Source organism: Henckelia pumila, chromosome 2, assembly GCF_033568475.1.
Source record: "Henckelia pumila isolate YLH828 chromosome 2, ASM3356847v2, whole genome shotgun sequence".
Lineage (NCBI taxonomy): Eukaryota > Viridiplantae > Streptophyta > Magnoliopsida > Lamiales > Gesneriaceae > Henckelia > Henckelia pumila.
The window spans coordinates 97611848-97638504 of NC_133121.1; the positions used below are offsets into that span (position 1 = coordinate 97611848).

Sequence of the window (26657 nt, forward strand, 5' to 3'; positions counted from 1 at the left end):
CAACCCTGGGATTTATTTGGGGAGTGAGATAAATTCCACTTATAGATATGCAAGAGACATCATTTTTGACTCATACTTCCCACTTTTAATCTCCTTCCCAATCGTACAATTAAAGAAAATCTCGTGCCGATGGCATTTATTTTAAGGAATATATATATTTTCTTAATTTCTTGCCCTCTGCTTTTTATCTATTAATTGTGTCGAGTAGGGGTGATTTTTCGGCAAATCGTACTAAAAATATTGGTATGAAAAAAATTTATACCGATACCGAAATTACGAAATTTTTTATGGAAAAAATTCATATTGATACTGAAAAAAAATTTTGTATATCGAAAAAATTTCGATATGGTATGCCAAAAATTCGATATTTTGGTTCGATATGACAACCCTAGTGCCGATGACATTTATTTTAAGGAATATATATTTTTTCTTGCCCTCTGCTTTTTATCTATTAAAGCTATTAAATTTTATTTTGATACATTAATTTTTTATATTTATTAACGTGATATCAAAAATTATAATTGTGATTGTGAACAACCGAAAATTATGTCATGACTTCGAAAAAATTTGACATGTCATAAAAAAATTGATAAACTTATCGGATGTCACATCATATTTTGACCAAAACAATGAAAACATAAAAATTAGTGCACTAAAACTTAACAAATCGAAAACTTAATGAGCGAAATTCAAAATTGAATAAGTTGATAGGCTAAACAAATCATTTTTTCTTTGTTTTTTTTTATATTAGTGCATCGGTACATGTTTTGCGAGCTTATATTATTCTTTTTCTAACTAATTTGATTTACATTCAAATAAAGTAGTATCATAATTATAAAAAATAACAAATGATCATATTATCATTTGAATTGATTATACTTATATGGAAGCCATGTCGCGTATTCGTTCGCCAATAATAACAATTTCACTGTGGGTTTTATTACCTTTTTTTTTAAAAAAAAATCGGGTTTTATGACACGGTTACTCCTTTTAAAAAAAATAAAAATTAATGTTCACGGATTTTCATTGTTGGAAAAAATGATTCTTGAATTTTACACGAAATGGATGAGGATGAGGTACCGTTGAAATGGAATTGATGATGAACAAAGCAAGAATCTAGCTGAATTTAATTTCTTTTATGCTATGTTTGGATCCATATTTCAATTTCAGGAATTTCTAATGTATATATTTTTTAGAGATAGAAACATAAACTTAAATTCCACATGTTACGTTTTTATATAGTGTTTCGTATTTATATAACATTTTAAGATGGAGTTTAAGTTCATTCCATATGGTGTCATCATAAATCCATTTTACTTTGTACTACAAATGTATAAAATAGTAAAGTACGGATTTAAAATTAAATCTATCATTCTATTGTAAATTACAAAACTATAATCAAAATTCATGAATTCCAAATTGAGATGCACCTTTATATATTCATCATGTTTCTCATTTATCTCACATTAATTGTTGATGGTATCGAACTACTAGTTCCACCTTATCTTTTGGGTAATATCTCATTGATTGATCCAATTACTACAAGGCAGTCCCACCAAAGAGAGTGCTTGTAGTTTTTAGACAATTATCATCTTTTGTTATGGACCAGGGTATATTTTAAAAGTAAATTTTTGTGAGACAATCTCATTGATTATTCATAAGACTTATTAATCATGTTTATATTTACAATAAAAAATAATATTTTGAATATAAAAAATAATAATTTTTTATGCTTGACCCAAATAAAATATCAATGTTACAAAATTAATACGCAATACTGTTTCACAAAATCAATGATTTGATCCAATGACACTATAGGAGAATCACACCTAGGGAGAGTGTGTTTGTAAAATTTAAAACAATTATAATCTTTTGGATGATATAATATTTGAATTTTTAGGAACTACGATAGAAGTAACCTACTTACATCTCATCTGCCTCCACCTAGTTAAAATGTTAAATTAGTCTAACGCCACTCATTTACAAAGAATGATGGGTTCTTGAAATTTCCACAAGAATTAGAAGACCCACTTCAATGCAGCACATTCATTTTCACCTGACTTGTACCTTTCAAGTGAAATCCAATAAATCTCACCTAATTCAAATCTCTATTCCTCAAAGGCCTTATATTATATTGGAGAATTATTGTTTGGCACCAATTTTTGGGTTTTTTATTTTTATTTTTAAGGAAATCCATATATTTTAATGAAGAGAAATCGATAATTTTTATGAAGAGAAATTGAAGCTCAGCCTATTCGACATGATTATGTTATTCAAAACAAATTATTTTTCTTCCCAAATTAGATTATTTTGATAAAATAAAAACTAATTGAATTTAACCATTCAATTACTATATAAGAATAGTAAATGAACATTTAAATTTTTTATAAAAAAAACGTATACTATCGGACGGTATCATGAATCAATTTTGCGACATATATTTTATATTCGATCCAACATATTTAAAATATCAACTATTAATATTTATCGTAAATATGAGTCAGATCGACATGTCCATTCACAAAAGATATATTCAAAATTTTAATTGTATTTCTTCTCATACGATGGTTTCAATGATATATTTACGAATTGATCTATCATATTTATAATAAAAAAAACAATAATTTAACATAAAAATAATATTTTTTTTTATAAATCGGGTAGAAATTAATCCAAAAAAAAAGAGTCATTTTGAGAAAGAAAAATATAAGATGGAGGTGGAGACGATGATTTAACCAACTTCATCCACACTCTCTTGTTGCCTTGCCTGAGTATATGTAAGTAACCAAAACTTTTGAAGAATCTTCCAAACACAAACATGCGCGATTGAGCCAAGATTTCACTCTCATCTTTCCATTTACCGTTCATTCCACCACCACCCCCCCGGAAAATGCTCCGCCGCCATTTTCTCTTCCTGCTCCTGGTGCTGGCGCCGCCTTTTGTTCTTTGTTTAAGCCAAGAAGTTGTCTATCTCCACCAGGCAAGGCTCAGTTTCGACGACCCAGACGGGGTGCTCGCCAACTGGGATCCTAACGACAGCTCGCCGTGCGAGTGGCATGGAGTCTTCTGCGACTCGGCTACTGCCTCCGTCACCTCGCTGGACCTCTCGAGCTCCAACATTTCCGGCCCGTTCCCTTCCGTTGTCTGCCTTCTCGAGAATTTGAAATCCATTTCGTTGTATGACAACTTCATTAACTCCACCATACATGAAGATGGCCTCGCCGCGTGTCAGTCATTGGAGCACCTCGACATGGCGCAGAACTATTTGACCGGCGCACTCCCGGGGAAGATATCTGATCTGCCATTGTTGAAGTACCTGGATTTGTCTGGTAATAACTTCTCCGGATATATCCCCGAAGGTTTCGGGAGGTTTCAGAAGCTCGAGGTGCTTGCGTTGGTTGAGAATCTGCTGGAAGGGACTATTCCGCCATTTCTTGGAAATGTTTCGACATTGAAGCAGCTGAATTTGTCCTACAACCCGTTTACCCCGGGTGGGATTCCTCCAGAGCTCGGGAATCTGACAGGCTTGGAGGTTCTCTGGTTGACGGAGACGAATTTGGTGGGCGAAATACCGGATTCACTGGGTCGACTCGGCCGACTCACGGATTTGGATCTTGCTTACAATTCTTTGACGGGTTCATTTCCGAGTTGGTTCACTGAATTGAAGAGCCTGGTACAGTTGGAGATCTATAACAACTCGCTTACTGGCAACCTGCCCAGTAAAGGGTGGTCAAATATGGTGTCTCTGCGGCGGCTCGATGCATCGATGAATGAGTTGACTGGGCCGATCCCTGTGGAATTGTGCGGGTTGCCACTCGAGTCACTTAACCTTTACCAGAACAGATTCCAGGGTGAACTACCGGATAGCATTGCTAATTCTCCTAATCTGTACGAGTTAAGGCTTTTTCAGAACCAGTTGTATGGAAAATTACCTTCCAATCTTGGCAAAAGCTCGCCCCTGCGGTGGATTGATGTCTCCACCAATGGATTTTCCGGTCAGATTCCGGAGACTTTATGTGCAAACGGGGCACTTGAAGAGGTATTGATGATATATAATTCCTTTTCCGGCCAAATCCCGGCGACATTAGCTCAATGCCGAAGTTTGTCGCGTGTCAGACTAGGTCACAACAACTTTTCCGGTGAGGTACCTGAGGGATTCTGGGGGCTCCCATATGTTTCATTGCTGGAGCTCGTGGGAAACTCATTTTCTGGTGGAATTGCAAAAACTATTGCAGGTGCATCTAATTTATCTCAGTTGATTTTGTCTGGCAATGATTTTTCGGGTGTTTTACCTGACGAGATCGGGTTTTTGGGTAATTTATTGGAGTTTTCGGCTAGTGATAATAAATTTTCGGGCTCTTTACCGAGCAGCATCGTGAATCTTGGGCAATTAGTGAAGCTTGATCTGCATGATAATAAATTTACTGGTAAAATCCCAGATGGTATTCATTCTTGGAAGAAGATAAATGAGTTGAATCTGGCAGATAATGACTTCTCCGGGTCTATCCCGGAAGAAATTGGAGATTTAGCTGTTTTAAATTATCTTGATTTATCAGGCAATCAATTTTCAGGACAAATCCCTATTGTATTACAGAACTTGAAACTTAATAGGCTGAATTTATCTGACAATCATCTCTCTGGCGATATTCCACCATTGTATGCGAAGGAGATGTATAAAGACAGCTTTTTGGCAAATCCAGGACTGTGTGGAGACATCGATGGTTTGTGTGATGGGGGAAACAAAGCCAAAAAAATGAGCAATTTATGGTTGTTAAGATCAATCTTTATGTTTGTTGGATTGGTTCTTATACTCGGCATGATATGGTTCTACTTGAAATACAAAAAAATCAAGAATGCCAAAAGGTCAATTGATAGATCAAAATGGACTCTAATGTCCTTTCATAAGCTGGGATTCAATGACAATGAGATATTTGATTCTTTGGATGAGGATAATGTGATTGGGAGTGGGTCGTACGGCAAGGTTTACAAGGTGGTCCTGAGCAACGGTGAAGCTGTTGCAGTGAAGAAGCTGTGGTTAAGGTCGAAATCTGCAGATTCAGGTAGTGATGTGGAGAAGGGTGACTTTCGTGACGATGGTTTTGATGCCGAGGTCGAGACATTGGGCAAGATTAGACATAAGAATATTGTGAAATTGTGGTGTTGTTGTACTACAAAGGATTGCAAGCTTTTGGTTTATGAATACATGCCTAATGGTAGCCTAGGTGATTTACTTCATAGCTCAAAAGGTGGTTTGCTAGATTGGCCGATGAGGTTTAAGATAGCCATTGATGTGGCGGAGGGGCTATCATATTTGCATCATGATTGTGTTCCTCCGATTGTACATAGGGATGTGAAGTCAAATAATATATTGTTGGATGTGAATTATGGCGCTCGGGTTGCGGATTTTGGTGTTGCTAAAGTTTTTTATGCTAATGAGAAAGGCACCACATCCATGTCGGTTATCGCTGGGTCGTGTGGTTATATTGCGCCGGGTTAGTAAATTGTTTAAGTGCATAAATATTATTATTGTTGGATCATCTCCTGGAGATTTTGAGAATCTAGTTTCTAACATGGCACTAGAGCTAAAGGCCACATGTTCAAAATCTTATTTCATAACATCGGTATTTGCTAAATCTCAGTTTTCTCCCATTTCCCACTTGCACACAGACAGAAGCTTTTAAGATTTGATATTATTCTTGAGCCGCCTTTTATATATCTTGTCTCTGGGAAAAGTGATTGTTAACTTTAAGTACTAGTCTGTTCTACAGTTGCTTTACTTTTTACATGTGAAGGTATAAGCTTTGTTTTTGAATCTTGGAATTATGTGAACTTTGGTTATCGCACTACTGTTAGGCTTGGAGACTGTATACTTAATGAACTTCCATTATGCAGAATATGCTTACACACTTAGGGTGAATGAGAAGAGCGACATCTACAGTTTCGGTGTTGTTATTCTTGAATTGGTCACTGGAAAGCTCCCGATAGATCCCGCATTTGGCGAAAAAGATTTGGTGAAATGGGTTTGCACCACATTGGATCAAAAGGGTGCGGATCAAGTACTCGACTCAAAACTTGATTCTTGTTTCAAGGATGAAATATGCAGAGTCTTGAATATCGGCCTCCTATGTACCAGCCCTCTTCCTATTAATCGGCCATCTATGAGACGTGTTGTCAAAATGTTACAAGAGATAGGCGACATAAAAGCACCAAAAAACGCAGGGAAAGATGGGAAATTAACACCTTATTATTATGAAGATGCCTCAGATCAAGGAAGTGTTGCCTGAAACATATTTGCAAGTTTTGGCTTTTGAACTTCAGAAAGAAAGGAAAGAGCGATTCTTTCGGTTCATAGGCAGCTATTATGTCGGCCTTTAACCATCCAACTCGAAGCTGGTTGTGTGAATGACGCTGAAACTAGGAGGTTAAAGTTTGAAATATTAACCACGGAAGGTATGGTTTTTTAAGTTGTAAATGAATCCAAACCAAAGTCCTTCCAACATTGAAGCCTGAAAGTAGTTTTGCATCATCACTTTCAGTTATACTTTCCTTCTAGAATCGCTGTTTCTGGACTGATATTGTCTTCAATCTGATGAATTATTTCCATTTCTGTGTGTTGTTTTGGTTTGTCGTCCCAACGTTGAATTAATGGTGTTAATGATATGACTGTGGAGACTCCAGCTATTTTTGATACTACGGAGAAACTCCTGTGAATTGGGCATGTGTTGTGATTTTCTTTGTTCAAACATATTTTTTATTCCGGTTTATCGTTGGATGCAAGGGTTTAACATGTCCTTCATCAGGAATCCAGGGAGAGCTCCAGGTGCAGCACAGCCGTTGGATCAAGAGCTCCCACATGAAATCATGTGGGAGCTCCCATGATCCCACGGCTATGCTCTCACCCCAGGGAGATCTTTTGTCTGAGACGTGCGCTAGGCAAAAAGCCTTCAACTGTCAATGAGCTCTTGTATTGTAGTCAAGGTTCAATCTTGATTGGTTTATCAAAATAGACGAGCAGAATTTACAGTGGATTTGTTTTACAGCTTTGTTTTGCTTTGATTGTGTTGCTGACTTCGCTTCTGTAACTTTATCTAGTTTGATGTTTGAGCCAAATCATTTCGAATAGTTTCTGAAAATTGATTACAAGTTGAATTCAAGAAAGAAACATATAAAATGACACATTCATGTAAAAGCAATGTTCTAAAAAGCTCGCTTAAGCGACGCTTAATCTCGCTTAAGCTTTAATACTTTTAAGTTCGATTAAGCGACCGCTTTTTACAGAAGATTTCATTTATTTTTTAAAATGAAAACATTTTTATAAATATATATATTTATAGTTTAGAACTTGAATTATCTATTAAATCATATATTTATGGTTAATCTAACATTTTATTTAATGTTTGTTTTAAAATAATTAAAATTATAGTAAAAATTAAAAACGCTTTTTCACGCTTACTATCGTTCTAAGCTCGCTTAAGCTTGAAAAATCTGAAGCTTGAACTTCACGGTTCGACGCGCTTCACGCTTTTTAGAACCTTGCGTAAAAGTTGATTGGGAATCTCGCAAGGATGTTGGATACAATTTACCCGCACGATGCCTTGCGTATTTGAAAAATTCGCTTAGGCATCCTCATGTATTTCCTTCAAAAGGTGAAGGAAAATTTTTGATAGAGCTGTTTTTGCATTTTGTGTGGGGAAGCAAAATAGCTTGAAGGACTAAAGTGTTTGGGAGAAGCTTTCCTTATTTTATAGTGATTTTGCTAGAAATTGGTTTTGAAGTGTGAAACGCAAAAGCAGGAGGTGTTTGGGGTGATTTTGCTACAAATTGTTTTCAAGTTTAATTTTTAGTAAAATGACAACGATATCATTAACATACGTAACATTTGTATTAATGCAAAAAATATGTAAAAAAAATTATGAAAATGAAAATTATATAAAAGTGCATTATATTTTTTTAGAAAATAATGCTTGTAACAAAATATGATTGAAATTTAATAAATTTAGCATTGAAAAAAATCTCCAAAAATATTTATAAAAATTGAGAGTTATTGTAGAATGTGATAAATGTAAAATTGTAATTTTAAACCATTAAAAAAAAGTAGAAGCAGAAAAAAAAAACTTTGCTTAATTCTAGCTTTTTGTTTAAAATCATAGAAGTTGAAGCAGAAAGCCAGAAATTGGTATTCCAAAACACCCCAAAACACTTTTAGCAAGTTAAAAGCCAATAAGTGCTTTCTAAAACTTCGATCTCTCAAACACTTCGTAACAAGCTTAGCCACATGATAAAGTTTAACCTTGACGTTTGGGGATAACATGGGCCTTTCAGGCGTCTTTAGAAATGTTGTCTACACGAGTATCTGGTGTAAGGATGTAAATTAACTAAGCTACTCGCGAGTTATTTGAAGCTTGGTTCAGTAAAAAGCTCATTTGATATCGTTCATCTTATCAACCCGAGCTCGAGTTTAAGGATATTCGGATCATGAGCTCGCGAGCACGCTGATTTATAGACTCGCGAGCTTTTCGCGAGCTCGGCTTGTTTACAGTTAACATTGATTTATAGATATAATCCGCGAGCTATTAAATAACTGAGCTCGAGTTATTCACAAGCTTAGTAATTTCAATTCAATACGTTACGAACTCGAACCTCATGATAAAAACTCGAATTGAGCTCGAGCCAAACTCGAATCTTATATAAATCTTAAATGAGTCTAGCTCAAATTTCATACCGTTCGATTCGATTTGGTTCATTTTCAAGCTACATACTACCTAGTACCTCTTCGTCAGGTTCAAGCTACGTATGGTAATCCAAGGGATGACTAGAAGAGTCCGAGAATTATTTGCAAGCGATTTGAAGGTAGACCATTTCGAAGAATGCTGAGATTACTATCATGTAGTGAGGAATGTGTAATCGCAAAGTTAATATTGCGGATGGGAAACTATCAATCGTATTAACAAAAATTTTCTTTCTTGTTACAAATTGGAGCAAAATTATATATCCATTGCTTCTTCTTCTTCTTCTTCTTTTTTATTTTTTATTTTTTAAAGAGTAACATAATCAAATTTAGATTAAGTTCAACGACATTTTTTCTTTATTTGAGCAAACCTTTTATGAACTTTTTTTTTCCTACCACAAACTTTTATGAACTTTTTTTAATGATCTTTTTAGGTAATCTGTAATAGGTTTACTAATTAAAAAGGGGGGAAAAGCATAAGAATCATCTAAAATTTTCGAATATTATATTATACACTGATCAATTAATTAAGAATGGTTAAATTTCTCTTGAACAATTTTCATTGTAATCACTAATCAGGTCATGGCATGTTAATTGGTCATCAAATGATGGAAATAATTAATATTCAAGAACTTTTAGTAATGAAAAATCTCGTGATTTTTCCATGACAATGTGCCACCTTTGCCAAGAAATTGTTGGATGTTTATACCAAGGACGTAGGTGGCAATGTCTTTCAGAATTGACAATTTCCTGACAAGTCACTCGAAAATTTGAAATTTTACACAAATGAAAATTTCCAAGAAACAAAAAAGAAAGAAAGAAGGAAACATCCATTCTTTTGTTTACTTCATTCAATATTTGTGGACTGGAAATTAAATTTAGTATTAAGAAGAGATTATTCTATGCTACACCTGAAGTATTTTTACTCTTATGATATGGTCAAATTACAACCATTAGATTATCAACACACATGTTAATTTTCATAAAAATATAAGGATCCCACGTGATCTAGTCAAATTACAATCATTAGATTACCAACACACATGTCAATTTTCATAAAAATATAAGGATCTCACGTGATCTAATGATATTGAGATAGGGGGAGAAACACTTTCGATGTAGCATAGACTAACCCATTAAGAAGTAACTTTCATTAAATGTCATCATTCTTAATACTAAACTTGGGAATTTAGTAACAAGATAAATTTGCACTTAAAAGATTATTCTCACAAAATTTAATTATTTTAAGGAGTTTTTTTATGATTTTTAAAAATTATAAGCAATTCTCATATCTGAATATATAATAATTTCCTTATAAGTTGATTATAATAAATTTACGATAAAAAGTGATATTTTTTAATTTTTATATAATAATTTGTATTTTTTCATGGATAACTACGTGTGATGATCTGCCATAAACTGAAAATTAAATAACATGAAATAAATTTAAAATCTGATTTAATTTTATACGAATTTAAACTAAATCACTTGTGGAAATCTGTCATCCAATCCAATCACGAAATGAATTTAAATCATTTAATTGTTGTAAGATTCAACCCCATCGGAGTTTCGGATCAAAACCATTGAGATCTGTCTCAAAAAATCGATCTTTAATTTAAGAGTTAAAAAAAAATTGGTGAAGAAATTAAAGAAGAAAACAAGCATAAATGAGTCGCTGTTGAATCCAATGGATTACTATTCACAAAACCAAAATCGAAGAGACTTATGGTTCATTTGAAAAAAATGAAAACCCTTCTTATTGGGCATGATATATATATATATATATATATGAAGTAAAAAAGATTTTCGAATATTAATATTCAAAGTTAGGACTGGGATACCGAAGTAAAATAATGAATTTTTGGTATAACGTACCGAAACTTTTTTGGTATACCGAATTTTCTTTCGTTATCTATACAATATCAATATGAATTTTTTTCATATCAAAATTTAGTAATTTTACATTCGATATATGTATAAATTTTTATCATATCAATATTTTTAATACGATATACCAAAAACCACACACAGTTCAAAGCCACAGGGCTCGAGCTTCTCTTAATCTGGGCACCAACTCGCCGGAGATATGGGCGCCCATCACTTCCTCCAGCCCTCCCAACAGTTCTCCGCCGACAAAAACCGCCGGGAACTTCGTCCCGTCGGCGCCGGTGATCCTCGACAACTCGTCGACCACGTCATCTTCGTCGGCCCCGTCCACGTCGAAGACCGTGGGGTTGACTCCATGGCCGTGAAGCAGAAGCCTGACCACGTGGCACATGCAGCAATCCTTTCTTGCGAACACCACCACCGCGTTCTCGGAAACCAGCCTGCTCACGGTGGCCTCCGGCGGAGGATCCGAGGAACCTCGCGTGCCTCCGGCGGCAGCGGCGGCGGAGGAGAAGCAGTCTCTGTACGGGAGGGCTTGTTGCATGGTGAGTGGAAGGGAAGGGAAGGGGGAGGAGAAAGGAGGAGAAGCTGTGGGGAAATTATATAGTAGGGAAGATGATAACGTCAAAGGCCGTGACGCGAGTTGGGACGTCACGGCGGGCGATGTGGGCCCGACACCACGTCGTCTGTCGGCTAGCTCCACGCGGATTCCATACAAGCAGCGACGTCTGCCTGTGACGACGCCTTTCTAACGTCGGCTTAATAAGAAAACAATATTAAATATTGAGTCGCATTTTATGTACCAATTATGACAAGTATATATAATGCTAGTGAAAACGTTAGTCTCGCGAATCATCCAACTCTCAGCTGTCCCTTGATTCGTGATGAGATAAAGCTCAGATATATTGATGACAAATTAATATATGGACAGAAGATGACTGTGCATGTGACCATTTTTTTAAAAATATTAAAGGAGTGTTTGTTATCATTAATGATTTTTTTAAAATTAATTTTTTTAAATCAAAATTTAAAAATTACTTTTTAGTGGTTGTACATACTTTCTTAATCATTTTTATAAAAATATAATTTTTTACAAACATCTTTAAATAAAACAAAAATGTTAATTAATCAACATATATAATGATAAAGACAATGGAAGAAAGGACACAGATTACGTGTCGGAACCAAAGTGCAAAAAATATCTAACCGACCAATAGCGGAAGTAAGAGCGGTAGATAGGACTTATCGTTGCTCTTGACACAGAAAAACATGTTTTTTTAAAAATATTTTCGCTCATTTTAGGGGTTTTTTTATTAAATTTAATTTAAAAAAACATTTGAGTGGCAAAAATAATGCGTGCAGGGAGAGAATTCAAAAGTACTTCAAAACGCCAATGTGAAGAGCGGACGCTGCATTTTTTTAATGTCAGCGTCCGCTCTTCAAAGCAATGGACGCTGCCACGTAGGCAGCGTCCGCTGCTGTCAGAACATTACAGAGGCAAGTCGTACCATTTATCTCCCCCAATTCTGAAATGCCATCATTTTTCAATAAATACTTTTGAGAAGAGACTCCGGATTTCATCGGTGTACCTGTCGGGACACGAGCAAGTTATTACAATCCGAAAAGAGGAGAACTTGGTGTAAACATGTTATTTAAAGATAAGAATGATCTCATTTCTTCTGTGAAAGATTATTCAGTTAGAGTTTCCAAGCGTGAGTATCGTGTCGTCGATAGCACACGCATTCTGTGGAAGGTACAGTGTAAAAAAGATTCTTCTGCCGCTCGATGTCGTTGGGGTCTTCGAGCTTCTTTCAAAGAGAAAACAGGTTACTGGAAAATAACTAGATATGACGGTCCTCACACGTGTATATCTACCAACGTCGGCATAGACCATTATAACTTGAATAGCAATATGGTCGCACAGACGTTGTTGGGTATTGTACGTTGTGATCCTTCGTACGAGATTAAATATATCATGGAGAGCGTGAAGGATAAATACGAATATCAAATCTCGTATACAAAGGCGTGGCGAAGTCTGAAATGCGCAGTGGAAATTGTTTATGGGACTTGGGAGAGTTTTGTGCAACTGCTTCCGAAATATATGCGTGCTCTGTGCAAATATAATCCCGAAACAGTTGTCAAGTGGAAGCATATTAGATCGAACAACGAATCAATAAAAACATTGAACTATGTTTTTTGGGCATTCAGGCCTTCTATAGATGGATTTCGCCATTGTCGGAATATCATCAGTGTTGACGGTACACATTTGTATACAAAATATAAGCACAAAATGCTGATCGCAGTCACTTTAGATGCGAAGAATCAAGTGTTGCCGTTGGCATTTGCAATCGTGGATGAAGAGACATCGGATTCGTGGAAATGGTTCTTGGAAAATGTTGGTCAGTATGTTGTTTGTGGTGAAAGTGGAGTATGCCTAATTTCTGATAGGGATAAGTGTATTGTTCGAGCAGCTGAGGATCTCCACTATTTTAAACCTCCGCATGGTGTGCATCGTTTTTATTTGAGACATGAGTGCTCAAATTTTAATGCGAGATTCAAAGATGTGCATTTGAAAGATTTATGTTGGGAGGCGGGCAAACAACATCAAATCTGTAAGTTCGACGCAACAATGGAGGCCATCATGAACAAAAATATTTTGGCACATAGGTACTTGGCCGGAATATCTAAGGAGAAATAGAGTATGGCCCATGACGGAGGTTGGCGTCGTGGGGTGATGACGACCAATATGTCTGAGTGCCTAAACAGTGTGTTAAAGGGAGCTCGTAAACTGCCTATATCTGCGATAGTGCACCTGACCCTACTGAGATGTGTACAATATTTCATCGAACGTGTGGCTAAAGGTCAACGCATGGTTCAAGAAAATCAACTGTGGTCGGATTATGCATATCGAAAATATGAGGAATGGTCAAGAAAATCTAGCGAGCATCGTATTTTTCGTTCGTGTTTACATAATAAATGTGTACCTTGTTTTGTTTGTAAAGTTTTCATGTATGAGTTTAAATAAAATAATAGATGTATGAATTTTATTTTATTTTTATATTTGTTTTTCTAAATTTTATTTTATTTATAATATATATGAGAATATATTAAAAATACAATATACTATGAAAATATAATTTCAAATAATAAATATTAAATTTATTACTACTAAATTATATGTTATTAAACGATATAAATCTTAAAGTGTAGATAAATGCGTTTAAATAAAATATAGATGCATTTTATTGTATTTGTATATTTGTTTTTTTAAAAATATACAATATATTATAAAAATGATATATAATTTCAAATAATAAATATTAAATTTATTACTAATAAATTATAAGTTATTAAACGATATAAATCTTAAAGTGTAGATAAATGAGTTTAAATAAAATAATAGATGTATGCATTTTATTGTATTTGTATATTTGTTTTTTTAAATTTTATTTCATTTATAATATATTATATGAGAATATATTAAAAATACAATATACTATGAAAATATAATTTCAAATAATAAATATTAAATCTATTACTAATAAATTATATGTTATTAAGTGATATAAATCTTAAAGTGTAGATAAATCACATTAACAAATATATCATGATCGGTGGTTACAATTACAATTACGTAAATGATCCTCTGTTCCACAACCACGTGGCCTACGTCTACGCGAACCTCTACGCGGTACAAAACCTTGAGGATTATTTTGGACCACATCGTCATTGTCCTCACGGCTCTGATTTTGTTCATTTGAATAACCTGGAAAAATAACTGGTGAAACAACATTTCTTTGAGGTGCCGACGTGTTAGGACAACCAGGTGGCTGATCGTTGATCAATTCGGTAATACTTTGGATATGGCTCTGAAATGGAGTCCGATAATCCTCGTCATCATATGCACCAGATGGCCCCGTATTTTCAAAACCACCAGATGGCCCTGCATTTTCAAAAACCACCAGAAGGTCCTGCATCGTCTCGCCAACCAGATGACCTTGGAACATATCCTAAAGGTGACAGATGCGGATCAATAGAAGGCGTACCGAAATGTTGTGGAATATCATGTTATCCAGGAGCAAAAAAATTGTGGGGATATGGTCGAAAACCAATCCCGCTGACTGTGGGAGAAATAGTGCGAACAGTTATGCTCTCATACCATCGAAAGTAATCATCATCTCTCTGCCTAGATCTTCCATGAAATTGACCTTGGACAACATAATGCAACCTTCTGTTCCAAATATTAATGGCATCTTCATGATATTCCCCTCCAGTCCATGTTGCGATGACATGTTCTGTGGCGACCCCGGGCTCGTCTACTTTAATCCAACAACTTAATACTAATCATTAGGACTAAGCACAAGTAATACAAAAGGAAATTTTTTTTAAAAAAAAATTTGGACCCACCGCTCGATCGGTTAAACTTGACCGATCGAGCGGCCAAGAAATCCAAACTCTCGGGTTTGGCATTTCAAGTGTCCCGCTCGATCGGTCAAAATGCACCGATCGAGCGGCCCTTCAATGCAGAAAAATCAGAAGCATCTGCAAATGTTTTTCTCAGGCTTTTGTGCTATCCTTTGGCTAGATCTTGCTATATAATAACATGCAAATCAATGTAAACAAGGCTATACATACAAGAAAAACATGTACAACATACATAACAAGTTTATTCAAAAGCCAAGTTTACAAGATCCTAAAAGTATTCAAACTAGCATCAAGTTTAGGTCTACTATGTTGGTACAAACACAACCAACACATATGCAATAACAAAACTCCTATTCTTGACAACACTTTTCCACACTTAGCCCGGAACGTCACTTCTCTAACTCCCATCGTTCAAGACCTTCTACGACTCGGCCCTGCATCCTCTGTTGTAATGCACATACGAAACAAAACAACAGCCGAAAAACCGGTAAGTATAAACTTAGTATGAAACAACGGAAACCTATATTGAAACACAAATAACAAGTTTTATGCATTTCAATATAATACCAACTTAAATGCTACAAAGCAGTTATCCACATAATAAAGATTCAAAGCGTTATAACGACATGTTTAAATGCTAAAACACATCCCTCGTCATCAGGCTTAAGCTCATCACTGATGCTATAACCGAAATCGATCTATCAATGATAAATACTCGTCATTGATATTTAATATCGAATTTTGTAACCCATCAACGATATTAGCATATCTTGAATAAATATTAAACTCACATAGATAACAAGATAATATAACCATAATTTAAACATGTAGGTCAAGTATTGTGTGATTTAAGGGAATCGAGCCAATGAACTCGTCTCGACGAACATCCCCAACTTGATCATCGACGTATCATACCTTAGTCTTGATAAGGAATGAGCTAGATCCACAAGCTACAAAATACACAAGTGCAATCACAAATCTGCTCAAGCTAAACTCAAGTATCAAAGTCTAAAGCTCACCAACTTTGATCAAATCGCTCCCGGTTTGAAACCAAAACTCCCGACGTCGATGCCCTTTGATTAAATCTGAAATGAATGGTATTCAAGACTATAACATCAGCAAGATCTATTTAAACCACAGCTCAATCATAAGGATTCAAAATCTATCAACTTCGTAAACCGGCGGCGTAACAATAACAACACCGATAACCGAAACTCACAACCAACAATTCGAACCACTTTAACCAGCTTTTCAACATCATATATCAGCAAGATAGCATCATAAACCATCCAAATCAGATAGCATAACTTTCGAACAAAAGCTGGAAATCATAACAAATTCAAACGATGTCTTTTCTCCGGCCCGACTTCGATATAATTACGCATACAAACTCGAGAACAAATAATCATAATCAAATTCCAAGCTCTCCAAACAATATATTTTCGAGACATACTGAATCAACATAATACTTACATCACAACGAAATTCTTGTTGCGAGGATTCCAAAACCATGCTCAGAATTTTATTCGGTTGAACGGATCTTGAGAAAATGAAGATTAAAGATGAACTTTGGACAAGGAATTGAGCTCTCGGTTCCTTTCTGTTGAAGAAGGAAAGATTCTGATGAATTTAAGCTGATATACACGTACAAAGCTAGGATCAAGACATGTGTCATCCACTAATTCCAGAAATTTCATTTTGGCCTCTTAAGACTCCACTATTTGCAATTCAGTCCAAATGAAATATTTTAATTCAATTTCAATCCTAAATAATTTAAGAATATTAGAATTTAAACTCAAACTCCAAAATTCTCAAATTAAATATACTTGGATTAAAATTAAATAATCTCGGGCCTTACATGTTCAGTTGATGTTGTGGAGGTTATCGTTGTCAAATGCAGGTCTTGGAATAGGTTGACGCATTTCAAATTGCCTTAACACTCGATTCGGACGATGCATCTCTACAATTTCAAAGCAAATCAAAGGACAAACGCATCGATAAATATTATTGTCGTATGAATCCATTATTATTCTGACATCTTGATCGTTTCTGTCGTATACTATCCAGTTAAACTGCAAAATAAAAATAAAAAAAATTAGTTAAAATTTTCTATGAACAATTTCATTGTTGCAGTGTTTATATATTTTCATAGTATACCTCATCATGATTCATACGATCAAAAGAGTCTCTTATAATTCGAAGAGAGTGTGTCGGTGCATGAGTATAACTGAAAACATTGTTTCACCTACAATAAAAAAATGATTAAATATCGAGTAAATTAATCTGAGTTCATATTATGACAATAAATTTTTTATCGAGCACCGTAAGGAGAAAATGGCATAATGTCATCAGCAGGATTCGGGGCCACAAAATGAGATAAACCAGTTCGATCAGGATTAACACATTTAATCCTGCTCCATGCCCATACCTGTCATGAGTAAAAAATATAATTAAATAAATATTAATTTAATCTCATTTCATCATTATAAATTATACCTGCAAAATATATAGAGGTCCGGCTATTTTAGATTTTCCTATACGTGTTGCATTGCACAACTCACGATATACGAACGCTAAAAGTGCACCTCCCCAACTGTAAGATTTTATTCGATCAATGTTCCGGAGCAGTTGTAAAAAAATCAATCTAGCCGATCCTCCTTGATAATCTGATAGCATTATTCCTCCGATAATCATCAATGCTACACACCGACTATATTTCACAACATCAATCTCGGAACTATTATCATCAATGTGTGTGGAGGTGTAGTGTTCGTATAAAGAGGTCATCGACAAGTGACCGCCTTTGAAATGCGCCGCTAATGGCATAAATCCCAATAAATTTAAACATATGTGTTGTCATTCTTCCACTTTATGCGAAGCATCTATACCAGATATAGCCTCACCATCAATTGGTAAACCCCAAATAACTGAAATATCCTGCAACGTGATAGTCGCCTCACCACATCTAAAATAAAATGTGTGTGTTTCACGTCGCCATCGTTCAACCAAAGCAGTGATCAAATGATGATCATAAACACGACATCCACACTGCAAAACACCGAAAAATCCCATATGATGTAAAAATGCTTTAACACGGCTATGTAAGCCATTCTCCAAATATAATCTCCAAATCAAGTTGTCCGATCATTTGGCTTGAATAATTTTATCAATATTTTTCAAAAAAACTACTGATGATATATGTAATTCCTGCAAATACAACACGCTCGAATCTTGTACTGTTGCCATTCTGAAAAAAAAAAAGAGACAAAAACTAATCAATAAGTTAAATAATTATAACAATCAATTATACTTATAATAAATACACTAAAAAATAATACATACCACGATCGAATAATAATCTTCATGTTATTTGAAATAAAATAAAATATTAAATACGAATTACATTAATTATAACAAATTTGTCCTTAAACTAACTTTCCTTATATTTTTAATTTTTTATTTACTTAAAAAAAACTCAAAATGCAATATTTTTGTGTATATCAACAACTAAAATTAAATATTTTAAAAAACTATCATATTTTTTTATCATATCTAAATAAAATAAAGAATATCAAAAAAATATATGTTTAATTAATCTAAAAATGTGATATTATAAATATTTTATATCACATTTTAATATGAACACAAAATATTAAATATTGGGATATCAAACATTTTATATTTACCAAAAATTTAAAAAATTTAAAGCTTAAAAAATACAAGTTATATTACAATTTGTGATTAAAAATAATGTTTTATGAATATTATTTTTTTATAATATTTAATAAAAATATGAAGTGATTATCAACGTTATATTTATAAGATAATTTTTTATTTATTTGTCTTGAGTTTTTAAACATACTATTACTATCTGTATTGAGTTTTTATTTATGTAAAGATATCACAAATTTAAAGATAATTATAAATGGTTAATATTTTAGGTAACTTAGTTTAGGAATTAATACTATTGACAAACTTATTAAAAACAACGACAATCAAATAAAGGGTATAATTGTAGAGCGTGAAGGATTAACCAAAACATTATATAATATAAAAATATATTATATTAACATAACCAACAAACTATAGTCAATATTTAACTTAAAAAACATGAATAATAATAGTATTATTTAAAATATTCACAGAACTTAATATTTGTTATAATAATATTAATACGTACCTCTATTTTATTTCACGTTTAATATCAAATTTACCTGCAAAAACAATATGAACAAAAATTCATATGAATAATAACACAATTTTTTAGAGAAATAATTTTGCATGCAAAATAAAAAAAAAAAATAAAACAATAATATTACAAACGTACCTAATTCAGAAAACAACGCGGAGAAGATTGAAGAAAAGCTTCAGTGCTTCTTCTATAAAATAAAAAAGAAAGCATTAAAGGAAAGGGAAGGATAGTTTCGGTTCTTCTTCTACAAAATAAAAAAGAGAAGCATTCGGTGCATGAAAAGAGGGGGAAGGACAGCTACGCATGATAAAAATGAGAGCAACACGCATCTATTTAAAATATCCATTTTAGGATATGATCTTAGGCTCCGTTTGATCGTGTTTTTAAAAAAAACGTTTTTAATGTTTTATAAATATAAAAAATTTATAAATTGTATTTGGATAAAAAAATTTAAAATCATCTTAAAAAATATTTTTTTAAAAAATGTTCTTGATGAACACTTTTTAAAAAAATATTTGAGATGTGTTTTTGATTGTTTTTAAACAAAACGCGCGGGTCACAAAAAGCCACGAATCGGGTCATTGTGAAAAAAACGGGTCATTTGTTCCAGCATAGTTTTCTCTCACGAGCCCTATTTTTTTTTTTCCCTTTTTTGCCGATGCGTCTCCACCAAACCCACCATGTGATGCAAGGCAAAGAATCGTTGTTTTTTGTTTTTAAATGAAATCATTTTGTTTCATTTTTTTATTCGATGAAATCATTTTGTTTCATTTTATGATTCTTGTATTAATTGATTCATCTGTGTAGCCGTGATTCATTTTCTGATTCGTGTATTTGATTCCATTTGTGTAGCCTTGCTCCAAGATCTTGATTCTTGTGTATAAGCTCAGAAAAGCAGGGTAAGCCATAGACAAGGAGGATCGTTTGCTTTTTAATACTATGGTCAGAGTTGCATGGAGTGTTTTATGATCTCAATTTGTTCTTATGATGTGCAGAATAAGAGATACTGATTCTCGGAAGCTAGCTAGATTGGATAAGCAAAGGAGTCGTCACTGGAGCTAAAGATCATGTAAGTTGTGGTAAGTTTATTGCTTTATTTTTTTGTCATTAATGATTCTTGGAAGGTAGCTTACGGGTCTCTGTTTCACATGCTGAATGGATAATGTTGATTTTTTTTTTCCTGTCTATAAAGTTTTTCTTTTAGTAAAGTCCCAATTTTTTCACAGATTTTGGTTTGTTGAATTCTTTGTTACGAATTAGGATACTAGTTTAAAGGACAAATTCAATATTTTCTTTATTGGTCATCCTCAGCCACTGTTAAAATCCTATATGTCATACCATTCTGTACTAGAAATTTGAAGAGAAAAAAAAGAATGGCGATGGGTTTTGTGATTACAGGTGAAGCAGGGGATTACCATAGAATAATTACTTTATTTGTGATCTTATCTTGTGTAGTGGCCGCCATGGGAGGCTTCATATTTGGTTAGGATATTGGAGTTTCAGGTTTCTACTGATAAAAACAGCTTTCAGCTTTAAGCACTTGTGTTTCCATATGGCTATTTGAGTGTAACGATTATTGGATTGATCTCTTTTGTTGTTTCTTGTGGAGAAGATGAAATCCAACATTTTGTGCTTTATACAGTTCTTGTACTTGGGTTTTTCATTCAATAAGAAGTGTAGAGATAAATCTTGATTCTTTAAGTAGTTGTAGAGCTTGGGCTGTTGTTGGTTTCGGTGTTTCGAGTTCTGGTTTTTATTAGCTCGTGTTTTGTGAATTGTGTATATATGGATATTAATATCGATGGGTATTTTCAAGGGAACAATCATGCAAAACACAAGACATAACCAACAATTCAACAATTCCAGGCTTCAAAAGCTCGAATTCTTCAGCATATTTCTGCACATTTTTGAAATTTCATCATTGTTCTAGATTTTCAGTACATATTTTCAGTCATATTTCGTAGTTCCTCGAGCTTTCCAGCAACAATTTTTATTTTGTTTTATGACAAACACTTGTCATTTTCGAATTTTTAGTAGTAATGTTGAAGTTTCAATTACTATTAATGATTTTTTTTCATAATTTCTTATTTTTTTGGCATATAACCGGTGGAATTGAGACCAACAATGAAATCGAGGCTCACATTCGCTTGATTTTAGAAATTAGATTATATTTTTCATTTTTATTTCATTTCGGCACTCATGTGTTTGACACGCATGCGCAACACACATACTTTGTCAATTTTTATATGCAAACAGTTAGGAAAGCTTTTTCGATGACTGGTAATCGAGAAGAATGGTTCATGCCATCCCTTCTTTTATTTCGAATCTAATTATTTCGGATATTTTAAATATATTTTTCTTCTGTTTCAAACAAAATAATAAAATAGTGGAATATACTTTTAAAAAAGTACGAGAAGCCAACCCTGGGATTTATTTGGGGAGTGAGATAAATTCCACTTATAGATATGCAAGAGACATCATTTTTTACTCGTACTTCCCACTTTTAATCTCCTTCCCAATCGTAGTACAATTAAAGAAAATATCGTGCCGATGGCATTTATTTTAAGAAATATATATATTTTCTTCATTTCTTGCCCTCTGCTTTTTATCTATTAATCGTGTCGATTAGGGGTGATTTTTCGATATATCGTACTAAAAATATTGGTATGAAAAAAATTCATACCGATACTGATAGCGAAATTACGAAATTTTTTATGAAAAAAATCATTATTGATACTGAAAAAAAATTATGTATATCAAAAAAATATTTGTATATCGAAAAAATTTCGATACGGTATGCCGAAAATTCGATATTTTGGTTCAGTATGACAACCCTAGTACCGATGGCATTTATTTTAAGGAATATATATATTTTCTTGTGAGGAAAGCCCATACAACAATCCAAGTGATCCTCTTTTCCTTCTTTGAAACGAAAGATGAAGCAAATTTCTTATATTGCTTTGATAATGAAAGAACTATATATACATTACAAAAAGATAATGAGATCCTTAAATCAAGCGTACACAATATCTCTGCATATTTACAATTCTATATAAAAGGGAACAAATCAAACAATATAAGAAGAAATCCCAGACTTCATGTATTTCCAATTCTTAACACTCCCCCTCAAGTTTGGAATATATGTTGATAATTCCTAACTTGTCAAGTAGCTTCGAAAAATGTGGGGAACCCAATGGCTTTGTGAAAATATCAGCTGGTTGTAGTGAGGTAGGTATGTGAGATGTCTTGATCATTTTTTCTTGAATCTTCTCTCGCACAAGATGACAATCAATTTCTATATGCTTTGTTTGCTCATGAAAAACTGGATTTGAAGCAATATGCAGCGCTGCTTGATTGTCACAATACAGATTGGCGGAATGTGGGTGTTGAATACCCAAATCATTCAAGATGTATCTTAACCAAGTAATCTCACAAGAAGTTGTTGCCATGGATCGGTATTCGGCTTCCGCACTAGATCGTGACACTGTATTTTGTTTCTTGGTTTTCCAAGAGATCAAAGAGTTGCCAAGGAGTATGCAATATCCAGTAACAGATCGTCGAGTGTCACGGCATCTAGCCCAATCTGCATCACAAAAGGCATTCAGTTGGATTGTACTTTCTGGAGAAAAAATGATCCCTTGACCTGGTGTTTGCTTCACATAGCGTAATACGCGATAGGCTGCCTCTAGGTGTGGAACTCGTGGCTTGTCCATAAATTGGCTTAACACATGAATTGCATATGCCAAGTCTGGTCGAGTGATAGTCAAATAAATTAGTCGTCCGACAAGTCTTCGATAGGAAGAAGGATCACTAACATATTCACCATCGAAGTTGCTGAATGATAAGTTTTGTTCCATGGGAAATGCTACTGGTTTAGCCCCTAAATATCCAGCGTCTTCAAGAACATCAAGAGCATACTTTCGTTGAGAAATAACTATCCCTTTGCTGGATCGTGCAACTTCTATTCCTAGAAAATATTTCAGTTCCCCAAGGTCCTTCAATTTAAACTGTTCCTTTAAGAAGGATTTGGTGTCTTCAATGTCTTGTAGATTATTGCCTGCGACGATAACATCATCTACATAGATAAGAAGTGCAGTGAATTTACCATCTTGGGATCGGACGAATAAGGAATAGTCAGCCTTTGATTGTTTGAAGTTGGCTTGTTTAAGGGCTGTAGAGAGTTTAATAAACCATTGGCGAGAGGCTTGTTTTAGACCATACAAGGACTTGTGAAGCTTGCAAACACGAGTCTCCCCCTTTCGTCCGAAACCAGGTGGCAATGACATGTAGACTTCTTCATCGAGATCTCCATGTAAGAAGGCATTATTGACATCTAATTGTTGAAGATGCCACTGATGAATGGAGGCAACAGCAAGGAGTAGGCGGACAGTTACAAGCTTTGCGACTGGGGCAAAAGTCTCACGATAATCCAATCCTTCAATTTGGTTGTATCCTTTAGCAACCAACCGAGCTTTGTAGCTTTCAACGGTGCCATCGGATTTGAATTTGATCTTGTATACCCATTTACATCCGATTGGTTTCTTTCCAGGAGGAAGTTCTTGAAGAGACCATGTTTTATTAGCTTTGAGTGCCTCAAGTTCTTGCTGCATGGCGAGGCACCATTTAGGTTCACGAGCTGCCTGTTCAAAGGATGTTGGTTCTTTTTCGTCTGAAACAGAAATGGTGAGAGCACGGTGTTGTGGTGATAGTCTATCATAGGAAAGGACATTGGATAGAGGATAAGTAATACCTGGTGCTTGAACCATTGCCGAGTTAGATGACGGAACATTCCTTGAAGGCAGAGATATACCAACATGATACTCACGGAGATAACTAGGTGATGTTGTTTGTCGTGTTATTCGCGAGATAGGATGTTGTGTTTCATGAGATGAGGCCGGAGAATGTTGGATAACATCTGAAGGAGTTATTGCACTGTCAGAATCCACAGGTTGTGATAGAAATGATTCATCATTGGGCTCATCATACATTGGTTGTTGAGTATTTGGGAAAATCAAAGGTGCAGGATTACCAGAGGATGGAAAAGGGAAAGTATGCTCATGAAACGAAACATCCCGAGATACAAATTGTTTACCAGTGGAGAGATCATAGAGCTTATATCCCTTTTGACCATGTGGATATCCTAGGAAAATACATTTGGTGGCTCTGGCATCAAACTTTGAGGGACGGTGATGGTGTGTTGAGGCGAAACATAAACACCCGAAAACTCGCAAATGATCATATGTGGGTTGCTTGTGAAAGAGCATCTCAAAAGGAGTTTTACTTTTAAGAAGGGCAGTAGGTGTTCGATTGATCAGGTATGACGCGGTTAAAATAGCATCGCCCCAAAATCTTTTTGGAAGATTGGCTTGAAACAGAAGAGCTCGGGCTATATTGAGGAGGTGACGATGTTTTCTCTCCGCAACTCCATTTTGTTGCGGGGTCGAAACACAACTAGTCTGATGAATAATGCCTTTGTTTAAATAAAAATCTTTTAGTTTAAACTCAGGACCATTATCACTACGAATAATCTTGACTTTTGAGGAAAATTGTGTTTCAACTAAATTAATGAAAGAGAGTAAACATTTTGAAGCATCAGATTTATAACACAGTAGATAAATCCATGTGCATCGAGTGTAATCATCCACAGATGTAAGAAAATATCGTGCCCCATTAAGCGTAGGAATATGGTAACCTCCCCAGATGTCAACATGAATTAATTCAAAAGGTGAACTGGTATGAATAGAACTTAATGAAAACTTGAAACGAGTATGTTTGGCTAACGGACAAATAAGACAGTCAGTAACATCGCAAAATTTTATGCGTGTGTCTAAATGAGAGAATAATCTTAGGCTCTTATCGGAAGGATGACCAAGGCGTTTGTGCCAGAGTCGTGATGAGTGAGGATTTGTGGCAGCGGAGTGGCAACTGGTTTTCTGTGGAGTATCAAGATAGTAGAGGCCTCCGCGTTCAATTCCCGTCCCAATCATCTTCCCCGATAGTTGGTCCTGTAACACACAAGCATTCTTAGTGAATTGTGCAAGGTAACGGGAATTTTGAACGAGTTTGCTAATGGAGATCAAATTTAATTTAAAGGAAGGGATACATAACACATCATGTAAGGTAAAGTCAGGAAAGTGAATGCTGCCTATGTGAGTAACAGCTGCAATTTCTCCATTTGGGAGTTGCACAGTTCGATTGGTAACGCATGTTTTTGTACCCAACAAATCGACAGAGCAAACCATGTGATCGGTAGCTCCCGTGTCGAGTATCCAACAAATTTCTCGGCAAGTGATGGGAGCACAGAAGATTTTACCTGATATGTCGCTTATGGCAGACGCACTGCTAACATGATTAGCCATGAGGTTGGACTTATTCCCGTCAAGTAATGCCATAAGATTTTGGTACTGTTCAGCAGTGAGATTAAAAGATGTGGAAGGTGTTTTGATGTTGCTATCCACATGGTTTGCTTTGTAAATATTCTTGTGCTCTTGTGGGTTTGATCTTCCACCTACAGATTTGTTCTTTAGCAGCTTTCGGCAAATATCAATGGTGTGTCCTGTCCAGCCACAGTAATCACATTGAAGGTGTGACCGACATGTTTCTGATGTGTGTCCATCTTTGTCGCATTTGCCACATTTGAGATGAGGATTTTTTGGTGTAAAGCCTTTCTCAAATCTTCGTGTATTATTTCGAACAGCAGAGGCCGCAGCGTCGGGTTGTATTGTGCTTTCTTTTGGCGTGCCTCGCTGTTTTTCGTCTTGAAGAATAAGAGAATGCACTTTTTTGATTGTAGGAAGTGGATCCATGAGTAATATTTGCCCTCGAACAGCAGCATATACTTCATTAAGCCCCATGAGAAACTTTATGGTCTTCTGATTTTGTTGATATTGCAAAACTTCTTTCATGGTCCCACAACTGCAAGTTGGGACAGAATTTAGTGAATCACGTTCATCCCAGAGACCCTTCAATTTGGTATAATAAGCACCAATGGTCATGTTTTATTGTGTGCAGTTGTGAATGGATTGTTCAACGTGAAAAAGATGAACACTATTGGTGCGTGAAAAACGCTCTTTCAAATCAGCCCAGATCTCATAAGCATTATCGTTGTATATTATGCTTGCTCCAATTTCTTGAGAGATCGAATTAAACAGCCATGCCTTAACGAGGTTGTTGCATCGCCTCCATTGTTGTAATTCTGTGGTGGAGGATGCTGCTGGTTGTTTTATGGCACCATTGACAAATCCTTCTTTATTCTTGATGCTAAGGGCCATAAGCATGGCACGACTCCATGTACTATAATTTTCTTCACTTAGTAGTTGGGCTACAAGTATGAGTCCTGGTTGATCAGAATAATGAAGGAAAAGAGGATCACTTGGATTGTTGTATGGGCTTTCCTCATGCTTGGATGAGTTTTGTTTTGTTTGG

The 26657-nt window shown here is 34.9% G+C and overlaps 3 protein-coding genes and 2 long non-coding RNA genes across 6 annotated transcripts; 3 read left to right on the forward strand and 2 right to left on the reverse strand.

Annotated features, from left to right (window-relative positions):
• Window positions 1–2736: 2736 nt before the first annotated feature.
• Window positions 2737–6523, forward strand: LOC140879689 (receptor-like protein kinase HSL1). Its single transcript, XM_073283523.1, has 2 exons — window positions 2737–5492; window positions 5893–6523. Exons 1-2 carry the CDS (start codon window positions 2891–2893, stop codon window positions 6282–6284), a joined length of 2994 nt encoding a protein of 997 aa, XP_073139624.1. The 5' UTR covers window positions 2737–2890; the 3' UTR covers window positions 6285–6523.
• A 4073-nt stretch (window positions 6524–10596) lies between these two features.
• LOC140884393 (glutaredoxin-C9-like) lies at window positions 10597–11261 on the reverse strand. Its single transcript, XM_073291132.1, has one exon. The coding sequence runs from the start codon at window positions 11157–11159 to the stop codon at window positions 10761–10763; it is 399 nt and encodes a 132-aa protein (XP_073147233.1). The 5' UTR covers window positions 11160–11261; the 3' UTR covers window positions 10597–10760.
• LOC140877987 (uncharacterized) lies at window positions 11158–13313 on the forward strand. The gene is made up of 2 exons (XM_073281593.1): window positions 11158–11341; window positions 12181–13313. Exons 1-2 carry the CDS (start codon window positions 11158–11160, stop codon window positions 13311–13313), a joined length of 1317 nt encoding a protein of 438 aa, XP_073137694.1.
• A 1918-nt stretch (window positions 13314–15231) lies between these two features.
• Window positions 15232–16637, reverse strand: LOC140885148 (uncharacterized). Of its 2 annotated transcripts, XR_012150817.1 has the most exons (4): window positions 16514–16637; window positions 16064–16125; window positions 15956–15990; window positions 15232–15483 (listed from the first exon to the last, which is right to left on the reverse strand). It is a non-coding gene; the product is annotated as an uncharacterized lncRNA (long non-coding RNA). The 2 variants fall into 2 exon arrangements; XR_012150818.1 differs by lacking the exon at window positions 15956–15990 and having other exon boundaries at window positions 16060–16125.
• Window positions 16638–19817: 3180 nt separating this feature from the next.
• LOC140885088 (uncharacterized) lies at window positions 19818–21106 on the forward strand. Its single transcript, XR_012150805.1, has 4 exons — window positions 19818–19924; window positions 20085–20131; window positions 20228–20311; window positions 20688–21106. It is a non-coding gene; the product is annotated as an uncharacterized lncRNA (long non-coding RNA).
• Window positions 21107–26657: the final 5551 nt, after the last annotated feature.